The 19,573-nt window shown below is 39.7% G+C and overlaps 1 protein-coding gene across 1 annotated transcript; it reads left to right on the plus strand.

Moving 5' to 3' along the window:
• The first annotated feature begins 17 nt into the window (after positions 1-17).
• Positions 18-18,092, plus strand: YIPF4 (Yip1 domain family member 4). Its single transcript, XM_064158737.1, has 6 exons — positions 18-397; positions 4,997-5,150; positions 8,217-8,388; positions 10,497-10,574; positions 12,369-12,482; positions 15,615-18,092. The coding sequence occupies exons 1-6, from the start codon at positions 313-315 to the stop codon at positions 15,750-15,752; spliced, it is 741 nt and encodes a 246-aa protein (XP_064014807.1). The 5' UTR covers positions 18-312; the 3' UTR covers positions 15,753-18,092.
• Positions 18,093-19,573: the final 1,481 nt, after the last annotated feature.

Consider the following 19,573-nt stretch of genomic DNA (forward strand, 5'->3'; position numbering starts at 1 on the left):
GGCGCCCTCCCCCTGCCGCCGGTCGGGTCCCGCTCTTCCAATGGGCAGGAGCTTTACACTGGCGTGGCAGCGAGCTCCCAGCAGCGGCGGAGCCGGGGAGCCGCACAGCATTGGCCCTGCCACAGCCAGTCACGGGGAGCCTTGCAAGCAGCCAATCGGAGCGGCGGTGTCGGTTGTTGTTGCCCCGTCAGGCGGCTGCGCTCTGGGTGCTGCCTGCTGATGTAGGAAGGATCTGGGGCGGCTCAAGGCCCTGGTGCCCGCTCGCCTTTCGCTGCCGTCACCGGCCCCTCGGTCCCCGCGGAGGGCGGGGAGATGCAGCCTCCGGGCCCTCAGCAGCCGCCGCTCTTTGCGCCGAGCAACGGGGACTTCACCTTTGTCTCCTCGGCAGACGCCGAAGGTGAGCGCGGTGCCGCGGCTCGGGCCGCTGGCGGAGTCCCGAGAGACAGGCTCCGCCAGGCTCCGGAGGAGCGGCCGGTTGCCGTGCCGTTGGGGTAAAAAAATGCCTTCCTTGCTCTCCTCCCGCCGCCCCCGAGGCTGGCGGCGTGGCTGAAGGCGGAGCAGGGTGGCTGCGACAGCCGCTACTCTGGGGCCGCGGCGCCGGTGCTTGGCTGCTGGAGGGTGCCGGCAGCGTTGTTCGACGCGGGTTGGAGAAGCTGCGGGCGCCAGCGGCGTGGCGCTTCGTTTCTCAGGCTCTCTGAGAGCCCCAATGCAGGTTGTGTCTGGCGGCCAGACCAACTGCTAAGCGCTGTTACAGACCGCTCCTCTTTCCCGTGTTGCTGGAAGCAGTTTGTTGTATGTTGAGGATTGTACCATATGTTCAGATTAGTCGTAACGCTGTGCCAGAGTTCTGTGCTGTGTCCTATTGCAGTACAGTCATGAGAGAGGGAAAAAAGCCCTGTGTTTAGTCAGGGTGGAGCGTGGCCCCTTGCTTAACTGCTGCATAAATAACTCTGGTGTTCCAGCAGTTACTCAGTCTGTGAAAAACGGAGCAGAGTGAGCCGTGTGCCTGTTTCGAGGGCAAGTTATCTTTTGGGCTCATTTAAGCAATGGGCATTCCACTTTATGTGTGTATTTGGTTGCTGTTGTAGTTGTGCATGGCATAGGGAATCATGTAAATCCTGAGTCCTGTGCCCCAACCTGGAAAAGAGTTACTGAAACGGAAAAACCACTGCAGAATACCTCTTCTTTGATAAACTTCACAGTTGTCCTGACGGGCAGTACTATTCAGTAGGTATTGTCTTGGCAGCGGCTTTTTGCTTGCTTGTTTGGGGCTTCCTGAGTGTGTTTGGTATTTAATTTGTTTGTGAATAGTTTGGGGTTTGTTGTTTGTTTTTCTTCACCGTGGCCTGAAGAAGGATCCATGTATCTCTGAATGGGGTTTTCTTCACCTTGGCCTGGAGAAGGATCCATGTATCTCTGAATGGGGTTTTCTTCACCTTGGCTTGAAGAAGGATCCATGTATCTCTGAATGGGGTTTTCTTCACCTTGGCTTGGAGAAGGATCCATGTATCTCTGAATGGGGTTTTCTTCACCGTGGCCTGAAGAAGGATCCATGTATCTCTGAATGGGGTTTTCTTCACCATGGCCTGAAGAAGGATCCATGTATCTCTGAGTGGGGTTTTCTTCACCATGGCCTGAAGAAGGATCCATGTATCTCTGAATGGGGTTTTCTTCACCTTGGCCTGAAGAAGGATCCATGTATCTCTGAATGGGTTTTTTCTTCACCGTGGCCTGAAGAAGGATCCATGTATCTCTGAATGGGGTTTTCTTCACCATGGCCTGAAGAAGGATCCATGTATCTCTGAATGGAGTTTTTCTTCACTGTGGCCTGAAGAAGGATCCATGTATCTCTGAATGGGGTTTTCTTCACCTTGGCCTGGAGAAGGATCCATGTATCTCTGAATGGGGTTTTCTTCACCATGGCCTGAAGAAGGATCTATGTATCTCTGAATGGGGTTTTTCTTCACCGTGGCCTGAAGAAGGATCCATGTATCTCTGAGTGGGGTTTTTCTTCACTGTGGCCTGAAGAAGGATCCATGTATCTCTGAATGGGGTTTTCTTCACCTTGGCCTGGAGAAGGATCCATGTATCTCTGAATGGGGTTTTCTTCACCATGGCCTGAAGAAGGATCCATGTATCTCTGAATGGGGTTTTCTTCACCTTGGCCTGAAGAAGGATCCATGTATCTCTGAATGGGGTTTTTCTTCACCGTGGCCTGAAGAAGGATCCATGTATCTCTGAATGGGGTTTTCTTCACCGTGGCCTGAAGAAGGATCCATGTATCTCTGAATGGGGTTTTCTTCACCTTGGCCTGAAGAAGGATCCATGTATCTCTGAATGGGGTTTTCTTCACCATGGCCTGGAGAAGGATCCATGTATCTCTGAATGGGGTTTTCTTCACCTTGGCCTGAAGAAGGATCCATGTATCTCTGAGTGGGGTTTTTCTTCACTGTGGCCTGAAGAAGGATCCATGTATCTCTGAATGGGGTTTTCTTCACCTTGGCCTGGAGAAGGATCCATGTATCTCTGAATGGGGTTTTTCTTCACCTTGGCCTGAAGAAGGATCCATGTATCTCTGAATGGAAGCACCTTGGATTCCCCTGAAGTGCTTATTGAGCAACGCAGAACCCAATCCAATACAGCCACGTTTCCAGTGGGATGTACTGAATTGCACTTGACTCTGTGGTTTTTCTGTGAACACAGGCAAGGTTCTGCATAGACTTACCCTAACAGGAAAACATGAATGAAGTTAGACAGCTTCATCTTTCTAAATTTAAGTACTGCACATTGCACTCCACTTTTTGTTTGCTTCCCAAATCTAAGCCATGTGAGAAATGGAAAAGCATAAGGTGTTTTATTTTCTGATCTTGTTTCTGTGAAAGGTGGGAACTGTTTGTGGGGAAAAAATGCTGGAGAGAAGTACTCTGTTTAGTGGACAAATGAGGTACAAAGAACAGACTGTTTGGCTGTTGTTTATTTGGGTTTTTTTCTTCTTGCACTACTTGAGAGTACAAGTCTGTCTTGAAGGCTATTTTCCTACAATGACTGGTTGAAATGAGACATGTGAGGTATCTTGGGTTTGCTTCTCTGGTGTTCTTGTCTAAGATAGTAGTAGTGAAGGTACCTTAACTCTTAGAAGCAAGCATTAGAACTACAGTTCTTGGCAGATTCTCGGCACTCTGTTGATGTGGTGATGACCATTCAAAGCAGCTTCTAGAAGAGGATGGAGCACAAACCCTATGAGGAGAGGCTGAGGGAGCTGGGGTTGTTTAGCCTAGAGAAGAGGAGGCTCAGGGGGGACCTCATTGCTGTCTACAACTACCTGAAGGGAGGCTGTAGCCAGGTGGGGGTTGGTCTCTTCTCCCAGGCAACCAGCAACAGAGCAAGGGGACACAGTCTCAAGTTGTGCTGGGGGAAGTCTAGGCTGGATGTTAGGAAGAAGTTGTTGGCAGAGAGAGTGATTGGCATTGGAATGGGCTGCCCAGGGAGGTGGTGGAGTCACCATCCCTGGAGGTGTTGAAGAAAAGCCTGGCTGAGGCACTTAGTGCCATGGTCTAGTTGAGTGGCTAGGGCTGGGTGCTAGGTTGGACTGGCTGATCTTGGAGATCTCTGCCAACCTGGCTGATTCTGTGATTTATTCTCCTTGGTCTCTGTAGCTTTATGTCCCACTTGAGATACCTTGCAAAATGAACTTGTGTCTAGTGAAAATAGTCTACTGACAGGAGCAAAGAGAAATTCCTTCCAGGTTTACAGTGATCATTACAAGGATTGGGCTCAGGTGATGTTACAAGAATCAAAACAATGGTCATTAATTCATTATTGCTCATTCTTATGAAACACCTGAAAGACATTTGTGGGGGAGCTTAAATTTAAGCTTGAGTTGCCTAGCAAGATGATTAAGGAGGGAGAATTCTGTTAATTGCCAGACTGAGTGGTCAGTGAGCGCTTCAGATGTGCTGGCTGAAGACTCTCTAAGATCACTGTACCAATTTTTTTCCCTATAAAAATATGCTGCATTTTGATAGAAGATGTTGCAAGTGTAATCTACAAATATGGTTTTTCTTCCCTCCTGAGGATGTGTTTCAGAAGTGCTTCAGAAATGTTTCAGCATAGCCAAGTGTTCTGGGAAATTTGGGTCTAGGAACACTTTTTTTGTGTGAAAAAATCCCACAACAATGGTAACTTAGGTTTTCTTTGTTGAAGTGAAAAGCTGTTTGATGAGAAAAGAGTTTTCTCAGTATATTTGAAATATATATTACAAAATGTAATGTACCTGTTTTTGTTGGGAATTTTCTTTTTTGGCAAATAATTGAAATTGATGATTTTCTAAAGGAATGATTATTCCCTTCTTCTATATTTTCTTTCTTTGAATTGCTTTGCTCATTTTCAGCTACTATTTTATATTTTTCACCTGTGTGTAGATGACTACAAAGAGGTAATCAGCATTTATTGGTGACTTTGACACAGCCCAAATGTACACTAATTGTTCTTTGCGTTAACTGGAGTTAAAGGGTCTGGAGTGGTATTCTTTTCCTAACATTTTCACCCATATTTATGGTGGGCTACAAATTATAACATCCTGTAGTGTTTTCCAGTCATGAAAAATTGGACATAAAAAGAATGAATTGTTTTGGCTGAAGCAATGCCACTGTGCAGAAATAGACTCCAAGAGAAATATAGCATGGTCAGCAAAAAGACTGTAAGCTCTTCACAACTTGTAGTACAATGGAACTTCTATTAACTCCTTTCTAGCTTTTAAATGCTTAATGATAAAGCAGAAATTGAAGCATTTCTGTTATGCCATAACATTGGCACACTTGTTTTGGTAACACACCCAGAAGCTAAAACTTGGTAATTTGAGACCTAAACTAGTATTGTTACTCTTGCATTAAAACCAGAAGTACCCTTTCAAGTTATGTGATGTTATATTGTTTAACTATGGTGATGATCAGCACCTTTGTCTTTGTCTGTTGTTTATTTTCCCTTTTTCTTTAAGATCTTAGTGGCTCTATAACAACTCCTGATGTTAAGCTCAATCTTGGAGGAGAATTCATCAAAGAATCTACTGCAAGTACATTCCTAAGACAGAGAGGATATGGCTGGCTTCTAGAAGTGGAAGATGATGACCCAGAAGATAACAAACCACTCCTGTATGTCACAGTTACTTTTGGGTATCTGTCTTTATTAGCTGTGTAAGAAAAGCAAAAATCTTGTGCCTCTCAATTTGTCCCACAGCATTTTGCTGTGACTAGAATTCTGTGACAGATTGCTTGATCAGTGAGTGTTTTCTGGGATGGGAATGTGAACATTGTTTATCATTATGGTGGAGGAAAGAAGTGAAATCCAATTTTATTAATCTGTATAAATATGAAGGTTTTATGACTTTCCTGCTATTGAATGTTGATCTTGTAATGGTTCAAAAATGGTTTAAATTACTAGATCATATTCTTTATATCTCTTGTTCTGATGTGGCAAATTTCTTAATGCTGTTAAACAATCAAAGGCAAGACAATTGTGGGGAAAGATTCATGTGGGGTAAATCTAAGCAAATACTGTCAGTTACTCTGAATTAACATAATTGTGAATCATGCTTATTACAATAAGAATACTAGAAGCAAGGTGGCACAGACCTTGTAATCTTTCATTCTTATAAAGCTAGATTAAAAGGGTGTTAGTGTTCAAAGACAAAAATGTTGTTAAAACTGAAAATCTCTGCAGTTCTTGTTCTATTGACAGAAATGTGTTTGGATAAAAAAGGTTTGTGTCTTAAGATGACTGCACTGTGAGTCACCATGAGCCTGGGTGTTAGTCCTTGTTCTGCACCTCAGCAACTTTATTCTCAGTGTTTTCCTGTGCCAATTAATAACAATGGTGCTTTTAAAAATCGAGTAAGCAAGAAGTACTTTGAAGAACTTGATTAAGAGTGTTGGGAGAGAACAGATGTCTGGAGAGTTTAATGATACTGCTACTTGAAAAGTACTTTCAAGTGTGCAGAATGAATAAGTCTTTTCTGTAAACCTCTAACTTTCAGTTAAGGAAGAGAGTGGTGTACTGAGGTGACAAGTTAGGAATTCTTCCTTTTGTGTAACCTTTTATACTCCAAACCCAAAGTTTATGATTTGGAGAGGTGCTGATTGCTTGAAGTGAGAACAGGAACATGATGAGTTTGTGACAAACAGGAGATGATGATAGCTATCCTAACATAGATGACCTTAATCTGATTTTCCTGTAGCTTTTTACATGCATTTCTGTTTATTCCCAAAATGTGTGTTCTAATAAAGCCTTCTAATCTGAATCATACTAAGAATTAGCAAAACAGTCTTCAGCAAAGGGAAATTCACCGAGGCAGTGCTACCACACAAGTGTTTTGCTCAATAGAGTGAGATTATTTTTTAGTTCTTGTTGGTTAGCCTTAATACAGACACCTGTTCCTGGTTACAGCTGCCATTGCTTCTTAGCTGAGGTAAGTCAGCTTTATGTGGAAGACAGTTTATATACATGAGTAACTGTCAGAAGCTCTAGGTGATAACAGATTATTATTTCCAGAAAGGAACTATTTGTATTACAGTTTTCAGAGTAAAATCTGGGAGAGCTACATCTTCTTCAGATGAATGGAGGGAAACAGCTGCTTCTAGTCTCCAATCATTAGATTCAGGGTTGAGTTTAAAGAACAATTTTTGTCATTTAGTAACAGCTTAGTTCAGAAATAGCTTCAATAATAGCAATCCCAAAATTGCCTTGGGAGGCTCAGTGAGCTTTGTTTATTTTAATGACACGTTGTGGTGAATCATGTCTTTGCATTTATTTCTTGCTTCAGATTTTCTGAGGAAAAAGCCATAAATCAAATCCTCATACAAAATTTTCATAAATGGGCTTGGGATATAAATCTACCTTTTTTCCCCACTATGTTCTGAAATGTAGAGCAAAGTGATACCTGCCAGAAACCCCTTGACACTCTTTGGAGCTCCTTGGCCATGACTGCATAAGGCACTAATGTTCTGTCTTAAGGTTCCACATGCAAACTTAAAGAAGCAGAATTGCCAATTACTTCCCAGTGTGCTATGACAACCAGGGCAAGATGTTAAGTCTCCTGTGCAGAAGTCTTCTGGTCAATTTGTAGCAGCTTACAGATTGCACGTAGCAGAGAATGGAGAAGGCAATGAGAACAGCAAGATCTGCTGATAGAATGTATTGCTGATTTCATTAGTTTTTACTTATTTTTACCCATATTGGGAACGAGTCAGTAGTAATTAATTGGTATAAACTGGATGGCTGAAAACTACTGTTGCTGAATGTATTTTGAATGATTTAAGATCAGTGAATGTAGAGCTATTTGTTCTCCTAGAGTTTGAAACAAAATGTTTCCACAAGTGCAGTCATAGCAAACTGCTCAGCGTAGAAATACACAGACATCCTATTTTGTGTGTGCCTGTCTTTGGCTTGTAGGCAATTACAGTGGTGTGAATGTATTCTGTTCCTGCATGGCAAAAATTACATCTACTTAATGGAGATTGTTAGGGTGTTGTGGGAGCCCAAAGGAGTAGTTAACAGAATGTTTAGCTGGGTGCCATATCTCTGTGGGAGCCTGGAGGGTGATGAGTGATGAGACGTTTTGTTGGACCTTGGAAATGTGTGAAAAAGGATGGGAATGTGGAGGTGACAAATTGCTCTATGGCTGAAGTGGATGGGAGAATCAGCTGGGGAAAAAAACATGTTAGAATAAGACAAACCAGTGGGTTGTAGGCTGTGGGAAACTGAAGTAAAGCATGTATGAGTCTCTCAAATAGCTGCTGGTTCTGTAGCTTGAGGCTGTTTTGCCCACTTGGAGCAGTGGTCACCTCATGCAGACTGGTCTGTTGGTTCATATTTCAGCTCACTGTGGTGGGACTGGTTGGATCAGGCTCACTATATTTTCACAATACTCATGAAGAAGATCACAGCTTATGTTGTGTATGATTTCTGTTGTTAGTCATGTAATTGATTTTTGAGTAGCTAAACATGTCTAGCTCTATCAGACCAGTTGCTGAATGTGGGATGAAGATAAGTGTTGCTCTGTTGTGGATGAACTGTTCTGTGCTTTCTATGGTTTTAGAACACCTTAATGTATGACAAGAGATTGGCTCTATAAACCTACTGTTTGCTGCCCTACTTATTTTTGTTATGCTCTGTTTCGTTCCTGTGATGTATAGTAATGCTCTCTTGCTTTGCAATTCCAGAGAAGAACTTGACATTGATCTGAAGGACATTTACTACAAAATTCGATGTGTGTTGATGCCTATGCCATCTCTTGGGTTTAATAGGCAGGTAGTAAGAGACAATCCAGACTTCTGGGGTCCTCTGGCAGTTGTCCTCTTCTTCTCAATGATTTCATTATATGGACAATTTAAGGTGGGTAAAAGCCTCTTTCTACCTAAAAATAAATCTAAGCTAAGTCTGGGGACCTGATTGCAAAGCAGTTTGCATTCTTGGATAGATTATTGTTCACGTACTAATGTGGAGCACTTCAAATGTAGTTTCTCAAGCTACTGTGTAGCAAGACAGGAAGAAGAAATGTAATCAGTAGCTTACAGGAAAGTTAATTATGAACAAGTGTCACATTTGTGTTTTATGCAGTAAATAAAGGAAAGATGTGGTTTCTGGAGGAAACAGATTGATGCTAACAAGTCCAACCAATCTGTTGGTTCATCTTTCCATTTTAATTGTGTTCTTTAGTTAACATACCTATACTAAAATATGTTACCAAAGAACATTTATTTGGATGCCATGAATTTTAATTTTCTGACAAATAATGCTACTTTTAAAATTCATACTGTATCACTGCTGTTACTTGCTATGTTTGTTCTTCATTTGTGCCATATATTGTTCTCCCTGCTGAACTGCCACCAAATAGACTGGTCAACAGACTTTTTCCATAATTCCTTGTGAATTCCAGGGTGAAGAGCTGCTCAGGGGCATTGTGCAGATTTCATTTGCCTTCACAAACACCGTTTGTCTTTTTCTTTATTTTTAGATTGAAATGCAGCAGTGGTATCATTTATAGTCACAATTTGAATGTGAGCCCATGTGATGCTGTCTTAGAAATCTTTGTGTGTAATTAGAGCTGTTTTAAATTCAATACAGCATAGCAATAAGCCATACAGGAAGTAGCAGAACATGCTTATGCAACAATTTTTGTGACTGGTGAGATAAAAACATTCTCTCTGTGACCTCTGGCTTCCATACGGTGCTGAATGAGAATTCACTCTTGTTTATCAGACTACATTTCAGGAGTAGTCTAAACCACTGTTAAAGTCATCTGGGTGGACCACTTCCCTGTCTCCCAGGGAAAAGAAGGATTATTCCTTGATCCCATGATAGAAAATTGACCTTTTGTAGTTTGTGTACCTACTGTATGTGAACAGTAGGTCTCATGTTTCTTGGAAACAATGGATTTACCATCCCAATATAAGAGCACTGTGTATGTGAGGAGGGAAAGTTAGTAGCTAGCAACAGGGTGACTGACAGCAGCAGCATTGGATGAACTGAAAGATGGACTGTAAGATGGAGAGAGATGAGCATTCCTACTCAAGCTTTGATCTGGTCCTCTTCATGTAGACAGTGGAGGAAGTGAAATGAAGGCTCGTGCTACTTTCACAAATGGCATAAAGCCATTCTATTTTTTAAAGCAGTCCTCTGTTTTTTATCTGGTTCTCCCCTATATGATTCTTCTGGGAATCTGGAACTTTTAATTAAGCAAAACATTACATACTAACTTCAGACATTGGTCATTTGGTAATGCAGAGATTAGACTAATTGTATTGTTTACTACTTAAAAAGGTATTTTGAAAGGAAGAGCTTCACTTCTAATAGTTTTACTGGCTCAAGTACAAGAATAGCTAAATTACTTCAGAGGTTCTGCTAAGCCAGAGAATGATTTTTAAGATGTGTGCTTCAAAAAATCTTAGGAGGAGAGCAATGAAAGAAGCAAGAAAAGATGACAAGCTTTGTCCCAGGACTTTGGAGTTGTGTATTAAGATGTATTCATCAAGTTTCTACTGGAAGTCCTATGTCATCTTCTGAACACTCTCTGCTTCAGTGAAAAATAAGGTGGCATATTTAAAGAAATAGAATTCCAGCACCTTGTATTGCTTGGACTGACCTTGGAAAACTTGAGCCCACATTTTGGAATGAGCAGGCTGTGAAGACATTTAACTAGGGTGGTCTTAGCTTTAGTTTTTAAGTAAACTCTTTATACTTTGCTACATTATTGTAGTACTTAAAAAAAACACATTGCATGTGTATTCTATGTTCACCAAATTTACAGTTAATGTGATTCTGTAAACCCCACTTCTGTGTTTTATTCTGAAGTTGCACTGAGTTACTAAGTAAAGCTATTCTTGCTGCAGTTCAGAATTCAGTTTTGAATAATAAAAGTTTTGCAGTGAAAATTATTAATAGAAATGAGTTTGTTTTTCTTGCAAGGAAATGATGAAATTAATTGTTCTTTATCTCTTAAGGTTGTTTCTTGGATTATAACAATTTGGATATTTGGATCCTTGACAATTTTTTTACTGGCCAGGGTTCTTGGAGGAGAAGTAAGTACCTCTATGTGAAAAGGACAGAGGGAGATTATGTAAACTCTGTTGGCTACATCTTTCAGTACTAATTAGGTCTTCTTGGTGCTTGGCTTTGTACCTTCTAGCCAACTAGGAATGGTTGCAGCTGGTAGGTGTAACATCTATATTTCAGGTTCTTAACCTCAACAATGTGAAATACAGACATGGTCAGCTAATCTTTGTGTGATAGATAGGATCCCGGGCATGATAGAACAAAACATGACCTTGTGCTGTGTAGCCCAGACATTGTATCAGCTGCTTACGATCCAGAATTGAAGTGCATTCTTGAGGGACAAGTACTTTCATTTTTTTTTGTCACTAAGCTAAATGGGACCCTTTTGCCTCCTTTGCATTGCTGCCCTTTATTTAATTCTTTTTCAATGGGGCTAGCAGCAGTTGAATAATGTACTTTTGGCTAGAGCACCTACCAGTTGTTTTCATCCTTGTTCTGATGCGGTTGTAATGCATTAAAGGATAACAGCACATATTCTTCAGGAGCAAAGCCAGTTACACATCTACCCTGCATGCCTCTCTTCAGCAGTTTTCACCAGTAGGGTTGGAACAACTCAGAGCTGTCTACAAATCCACTCACGAAGTGATTGAGGTGTAAACAAAAAAGGACTTGCAGCAACACTCAGACAGCTACAGCAGAACAACCTTTAAATGGATTAGCAGCATAAAATGCATTGAACTGTGTTATGAAGAACTAAATATTCAGTGACAGTTGATTTTTGTATTTGAACTGCATTAATGAACTAGTTGCAGACTTCCTACATTGATGTTTGTTTTCATTTTATTTTTTTATATATTTGTCCTTTCAGTCATAATTGCCAGAGTTACCTTCCAGGAACACTGTTTTGAAAGGAAAAGCTTTTATAAATGTGTTTGCATTGAACTGCATGCCAGTGTAATTTTGCATGCTCTTGTATCAATCTATTTTGTGACTCAAAAATTATCGGAGTGGATAACTGGAGAGAGAGCATAGGTCTGCACAGTTCACTGTGAAAGATCAGTGGCCACAAGATGGCTTTCAAGATGGTCCCTTGTCTATCCACTGATTTTTCCTGTTAAATCAAAAAAGCATAGCTGGACCTAGGAATACTTCAGATTGTAGTAGAGGAAAAATCTAACATCAATGCGAGGAACAGTTTTGGAAATACTCTGGACAGAATACTTCTGTCTAAGATAGTAATAATAAACTTAAACTGGAAATCAAAAGATCTCTATGCTTAGAGGGATCAAGTTCTAGGTCTTATACTAATGCCAAAAAGCATTCATGTACTTTATGTATTTATGTATAAATGGATATGAGCACATTAATGCAGAGAATAGTATCTTTGCTGTTTGTGACAGCCAGGACTACAGCTGGTGACTGAAAGGTATACATGACCCTCAGTTATGTGCTTCTGGGTGCCATATATACACTCCATGGAGAGTGCTGGTCAGACCTCTGAAGGTGGAAGATGAAAATATGAGGGGTGGGTGAAGTTGCATATTTTAAGCTGTGTAAACACTTCCATTTGAAATGACCAAGTTGTCATTTAGAGTGTTACAAAAACACAGCATCTTTCTAAGAGAACTGAATTGTTAATGACAAAATTCTAGAGGGTAGCATACAGAAACAGTTTTCATACTACTAAGCTTCCTTAGCTGAAATTTCATGAATACCTGACATTATTATCACTATTTATACTGTTATAACAAGGTCAAATTGTATTTGTTGACAAAGATTGAGTACTTAAAGCTTTTTTTTTATGTGCTTGAAAATTTCAGGTTGCATATGGCCAAGTTCTTGGTGTGATAGGATATTCCCTACTTCCCCTCATTGTCATAGCACCTGTTCTTTTGGTGGTTGGATCATTTGAAGTTGTCTCTACCCTAATAAAAGTAAGTTCAATACAAACATGAGAAGTCTTTACTGTTAGTTTTATGTCACTTTCCTAACACTTTTAAGAATTAATGTGTTCAGGACAATATAGTGATGTAAGAATATGGTTTAATGACCATGGTGGTGTTAGGTCAATAGTTGGACTCCACCTTTGTGGTCTTTTCCAGCCAAAACAATTCTGTGATTCTGTGATATTCAGAACTGCACATGAACTCTGATCCAGTTGTCTAGCATGGTGGACATGACTGCTAAGCAGATTCTGTTTCAAGTGTTTCTTTTCAATGCTTGGAGATATAGGTTGCTGTTGCTATAACAACACCTCTTGTTATCAGGTTAGCTTCTCTTTAAGTATTTTGCTGTACTATACTAGTTGCATTAAAAATAGGATTACACTTTTGAGAATAATTAAACTTCAGAATGAAGAATCTGAAAATAAAGTGTTGTATCCTGCAGCATGTACTGCAGCATGAATATGACATTAGTCATTGTTCTGAGACCTTCCCATAATTGTAGCAGTATAGGGCTTTCAACATCCTTTGCAGAGAAGGTGAGCATTGTTCTGATTTTTACAGATGTGGAATGTGAAGCACAGAGCAAGAATATCTTGCCTGATGCCACCTGCTGTTAGACACCTTTTATGAAACTGGCAAAGCACCTGGTAGATTGCAGAACTCCATCATGTTCTAAAATACTTCCAGTACTATTTGAAACCTTTTTAGGTAACCTTTGAAATTACTGCTGAACTTTTGGGAAGGTTTACTGAGAAGATTGTTACTAGCTAAGCTGGATGCTTTTAGAGTTCTTGTTCTCTTGATTTGATAGATTTCTGTCTTTCTAGCATGCTATTAAACAATATAGTTGTATTTCATGCACTTCAGTTAAAGTGTATGATAAACAACAAAATTGCTGTTAGTGATAACTTGCAATTACTATTAAATGGCACAGTCAAAGAACAAATCGTTAACTTTTCACTTAACATTTACTGTGAGGTTGTATATTAGTTAATTAAATCTCTGTTACTTGATTACTACTAGCAGTCTTAGCATGAGAGTGATCTGTGCAATGTCCTTACCTTTGCATCGTTTGAACCTTGCCCTGCATTTTCACACATATGGCCAAAACTGCTTAGGCCATGACAAGTACTACTACTTGTGACTTGAGAGCTCTGTTCTTAAGGAAATAATTTCACTCTCCTGAAGTGGAATAGTGTAATATCAGTCATTTTTTTTCCAGTTGCAGTCAGCAAAGTGAACTATTAAAGTAATGCACCTTCATTGCTGCAGTGGGTTTTTGGATTATGTTTGGGGTTTTTTGATGGTGGTTTTCTTTTCTTTGTGGTTTGTTTTGTGTTTTGCTTTCTTTTTACTGTAGCAGTTGAATAGGACACAGTCCCACAGGAGGCTTCAGCTTCTCTGACAGAGTTGTGTAAAGTTCTTTGCTGGGATCTGTAGTGGGTTAAAGAGTTTTCCCCCCTCCCAGTCATGACCAGTTCAGACAGCTTGGAAGTAAGATAAAGCTATATTTACAGCAAAGCTAAGTTTACAAGCATATGTACACAATATATTTATAGGTATTTACAATTATATACAATTTAGAAATAACACAGAAGAAGCCCAGAAGGGGCTGAGAGCTACCCTCTCTGACAGAAAAGAAAATGAGCAAGGCTCGTTTGTTACCTAGAAATGTTAGCTGGGGTTAGTGGAAGAGGTTAGAGAGCAGTGAATAGATCCAATGCTCAGAAGGAAAGAAGGACAAATTGTTTATACTTGGGCTTTTTTTTCTCTTGTAGCAAACCAGTGAATGATACAGACTTTATAGTTTTTTTTTTGCAACCAATGATCTAATTTCTCTCATTAGAATATTCCAATTAACTTCAGACCAGCACCAGATCCTATTATGTCAGCTCTCTTTGGTCCTATATTTTGCAGGAAAATAGTGGCTTTGACACTAAAGTATTTTTCCCTTTTCTTTAATGATGCAGGCATTGATAGGGGATAACAATATCTGATTTTTGCTATAACCTTGTTAGTTTCATGTTTGAGACCTCTATTTTTTTAAAGTATGCATGCTAACAGTGGATATCTGTAAGTAATATTGATTTCTACCACTGTTAAGCTGGTTATTACCTAACTTAGCAGTATAGTTTTTGATGCAGACTGTGTTTTGGCAGGCTTCTCACTGCACCTCACAAGAATAGGACTGTGAGGCTGTTACCCTGTGGTGATGGCACCATATTTAAAAATAAGCTTATGAGCCAGATGAATCTTGATGTGAAAAATGGTATATATTGTAGGAAGAAGAGTCAAGTATAGCAACTTTTGTTTAAAGAAAAGGAGGTGGTCAGTAGCTGAGGACAGTCAAGGTAGAGGCAAAAGTTCTTAATCCAGTGAAGTTTTAATTTAAATGAGCTATGTGCATAGGATTGTGGCTTGCTTTATTTTGTCAGGTAATCTCATAGGCATCAATTAATCCAGAATAAATACTTGGTGAAATAGTCACAGCAGTGTGTTTGATTTCTTTAGCCCCCTACAGAAAATTGATAGTATGTGGCTGCAGAGCAAAGTAGGCTTGACATGTCAACCTGTAAAGCAGCTAAAAACTAACAAGGAATATAGTTTGGAGATGCAGGAAAAGTGTCACACATGGGGAAAGTGGCAGCTGAGCTTTCCTAAGGGACATTCTGCCTTTCAAAAAACTGCTGGAATTCTTAGGAAGAGCAGCCAGCATCTGTATAACCATCCCTGGAAGTCTCTAAAAGACAGGTAGATGTGCTTAGTAAAATGGTTTTGTGGTGAAATTGGCAGTGCTGGGTTAGTGGTTGGACTTGATGTACTTAAAGGCCTTTCCTAACCTAAATAATAATTCTATGGTTTCTCTGTGGTATAAGTGAGAGAACATTTACTGTAGATCCTTAGCTGCTCACTTCACTAAAAAATAATCTCCAATTAAAATAACATGCCAGTTTGTTAAAAATATTGCTGAATTTAAATGAAAATGCACAGTATATGCTTTGTGTGTAGTTCCTCCACCAAAAATTACTCCTTGGGGGAGGCTTATTTTTAATTATGTTGAGAATTTTTTATCTTGGTTTTCTTGCAGTGTCAGTTAAGGTTATTCATCTTCTCTTTCAGTTGTTTGGAGTCTTTTGGGCTGCTTACAGTGCTGCATCATTACTAGTTGGAGAAGAATTCAAGACCAAGAAACCCCTTCTAATTTATCCAATCTTTTTATTATACATTTATTTTCTGTCCTTGTACACTGGGGTGTGATCTAGTGCAACATGTGGCCAGAAACCATATTATATTAACTTGCAGACTGATAATGCATAAGGTTAAGGGGACTGGAGAGAATACAAGTGACTGTTTTGTATCCAGTTGTGGAGATGTTTTAAGATTGAAGAGTGTATTTGTGTATATTATTTAATGAAGCAATTGTAGCTATATAGATTTGTATCAAAGTTCTAGGTTTGTTTAAGACTATTCAGATTTTAATTAACAAAATAAAAGAATGTTGGGTTTTATAAGAGAGCATAGCAAAACCACAGCTCAATACCTGTGCCAAAAGCACTAGGACCAGATCACTATATTCGAAGAGAAAAATGAGAAGAAGTAAATGATAACAATCTCCAAGTGCAATTTTTCTTTTGAGTTTAAACACAGCTGGCTTTTTTGACACAGCAAATTCTGTAGATAATATATATTTATGAAACAGTCCTGATTGTTCACAGACTAGTCTGTATAATCAAGACATGACGATGCTACTTTTAATTTAGTGCCTCAAGTACTTTGATTTGGCTATTGAGTTTTTATAACTTCCAGTTTGTTTTCAAAAGGTGTATATACTGTGTATTTTGTACCTATGGCTTGTGTGTAGAGTAAATACTCCTTGGTTAAGGATATATATTGGTTTTTTTTAAATGGAAACTACAGATATTTGAAGTCTTCATTTGCTATTTCTGACCAAAGGAGCAAGATACTTACTGTGTGACACAATTAAAATGCATATTTAGACAATAAAATTATTTTACTGACAAGTATAAATTTACAGAGAAATGGCTCACACCTTTCTCAACTGTAGTGCTGGTTTAATGTTGGAGGGAAAAAAAGGATGATCTATCAAATTTGTGTGATCTTTAAACAATGTTATTTTATGACAAAATAAAAATGCTTTCCCCAACTATGATTTTCAACATCTTGCCCTTACTTTTAATAGTGTGGTATTTAACATGCATCTATTTTGTTTTCTCCAATACTATTAATCCCTTGTGAGGAGTAATAAATATTTGTAAGGCCAGATTCTCCCTCCACTAAAGGCAGAATTACAGCCTTGGGAAAAATTACAGCCTTGCCAGTTTTGACTATCCAATAATTATGTAATAACATGATGACATGTTACATATTTCCTGTGTGCTGTGTTGATTGCTCATGTAATGGTCCTTATTCTAATGTTTCTTCACAAGGGAAGTCCACTGAAGTTCAATTTGCATGGTCCTTCCTAACTTAGGCATTTGCAATCTTCAGTATTTGGTATTGCCAAATTAATCTTAAGTTGTTCTGTTGGGTTTGAGTTGTGGTTTGTTGTTGTTGTAACAGAAAAAGTGCATTTCCCCTGTGCGCTTTTTTTAATGCTGCAAATAAAAATGAACCATGACAAGGTAATAGCAAGGGCTGTCTCTGATCCCTGATGGATGTATTTCCTTACCAGGACTGTGCATTTTCAGCTTTTTAGGCTGCATAAGTTGCCATTTTGGGTAAATTATTTTATCATTCATTACTGATGAAAATGATAGATATTTAAATTCCGGCTTGTGAGGAGTTAAAGAAGAAAAACTGGTGGAGTGATCAACTTTTCACCTAATCTGCAGAAGTGCTGGTGGAATTACTGCAAAGTTGTACTAAACCAATTATACTAGCAGTCTAATTCTTACCTGAAAGTGCTTTGTGAGCATCCATACCACATGAAGAAAAAAGCAAGAGTGTATTAAAAACAGCATGCTAGCGTCAGAGTCTTGTATGGTGATCTGGTCTTACCTCTTTATGACATATTTCTTTTGTAACAGGAATATTAAAATACTATTAGAAAGGTCAATCTAGACTGTGAAATATGTTAACACGTTTAACTGGCATCACCACAAACACGAAGGGTGAGGACACATGTAGGTTACTAGGCTGGCAGATAGCTTTAAACTTAGTTCTTCTTTGTGTAACTGTTCATTAGATGTCCATAATGGATCCTGAAGATTCAGAAGATGCAAGAATGTTGTACTTGAATATCCAAGTATCTTAATTTCCTCTCTGCTAATGTCCTGTGAAACTTAGTTGCAATTTTAATTCTTTCTTTCCACAGACTTGGTACATGTGTAATATGCAATGTAGATATGCACTTAACATACTACATATTTTGTACACAACTGCAGATTTGCACCTTTTAATCTTAGTCTCTCTAGGATTACCTTCTGCATCTACCATGCAAGAAATATGTAAAACCAGCTTTCAGCTGGTTCTGATGGTTTGTAGTAACTTTCCTTTCAAGAAACTCAGCTGAGGTACATGTGTAAATACAAGATGTGTTTTATAACAATTTTGAATTAAACCTGTTTCTAGAATGTATGAAGCTCATTTCTATTTACTGAATGGGGACATCTATATTTCTATGTGTCAATCTCGGTCTTGGAGGCTATAAGTTTTTGCAATACTATACACACTTACATCTTTCTGTCAAAACTGGAAGCTTGAATATGCATCCAGCAACACCTCATTTCAAGAGACATGGCTATCATACCCTAATGAGATATGCTCTTTGGATGATCTTCTGTATAGAACTGCTGGATGGGTATGGGTTCTTCTCCCTCTTCCACCAGTCATTTAAGCTGTTTATCATAAAAGTTCTACCTACATGAAAAACATATTAAATAAATTGTTCCGATGATGACAACATCCACCTTGAGCTTTGCTTTAAGTTTTGTCACTCCTCTGACTGATTTTTAATACTAGGGTCACTTGAAGTGGTAAAGCAAGCTTAAAAGCTGCTGCTTTTGCTTAGAACAGTTTGATTAGCCTGAATTGCATGCAGACCCATCTCGGTTTGGTTTATTTTCCTTTTACTTTTTTTCACCTTTACACAGACACTGGTTCTTAAATAATTTCCCTGCTACCACAGCCTGTGCTATTTTGGGTACTGCTACTACAAACCTTTCCTCTAGGAAACCACATTATATTTGAAACTTTAAAACCAGTGGTAGCTTTCTCAAATATTTCAGCAGAACCTGTCACCCCAGAGAGCCTGGCTGCAGGTATTGTTAGTTAACATACTGTGATGGTTTGGGTGTTCCCTGACCCCCCCCCCCCCCCCCCCCCCACTTTTGGAAATCACCCAGACTAGACTCAGCTGGCTCTGCAAATTGAATGAAGCTTATATTTACAGCTTAGCACAATATACAAGCAGATATTTACAGTAGATACAGTTATGTACAGCAATATACAAGGGAAAAGGTAATACAGAAACACAACAGCCCTCCCAGAAACCTGAGTCCCCAGGAGGGGCTCCCAACTGCCCTTCCACCTTCTCCCCCTCTTCCTCCTCTGAACCTTACCCCAGTCCCAAGGAAGAATGGAGGCTTGGCCAGTGGGTTAGGAAGCAAAGTGGATTAATCAGAGAAATGGCAGAGGATAGAGAGAGAAATGCAGCTTGGAGCTCCCCAGCATAAGTAGTGCCTTATCTATGTTTTGATTCTTGTTCCTATACATCTCAGCAAGCCTATGAGTGAGGTAGACATCAGCCTTGTTTTCCTTCCACAGCCTGTAATCTAGTTCTTCTCTTCAAAACATTCTAGCCACAGATGCTCAAGCTGCACTGGTGCTCCAGGGGGTGAGAGGACAAAATCCAGAACCTTTCCTTATACTCCTGTTATCTTTGAAACGTGTTCAATACTGCCTCAGAGCAAGCGCTGTCATGGGTGCAGTGACTTTATCTCTGGCTTTTGGGGTGGGTGGGTGGTGGCGGTGTTGTGTTTGCTTTTGGGGGGGCCGGGGTCGGGGGGGGAGGGGACAGGACAACGCCGCCACATCACGAAACCATGGTGTGTAATTAC

This window comes from Pogoniulus pusillus, chromosome 18 (assembly GCF_015220805.1).
Source record: "Pogoniulus pusillus isolate bPogPus1 chromosome 18, bPogPus1.pri, whole genome shotgun sequence".
NCBI lineage: Eukaryota > Metazoa > Chordata > Aves > Piciformes > Lybiidae > Pogoniulus > Pogoniulus pusillus.

What these genes read in the sequence shown, in the direction of transcription:
- YIPF4 (XM_064158737.1), top strand. Translation starts at nt 313, where the DNA reads ATGCAGCCTCCGGGCCCTCAGCAGCCGCCGCTCTTTGCGCCGAGCAAC. An exon ending in GAAGATAACAAACCACTCCT is followed by an intron (nt 5,151 to 8,216) that starts GTATGTCACAGT and finishes TTGCAATTCCAG; the next exon opens with AGAAGAACTTGACATTGATC. An exon ending in TTGTCTCTACCCTAATAAAA is followed by an intron (nt 12,483 to 15,614) that starts GTAAGTTCAATA and finishes CTTCTCTTTCAG; the next exon opens with TTGTTTGGAGTCTTTTGGGC.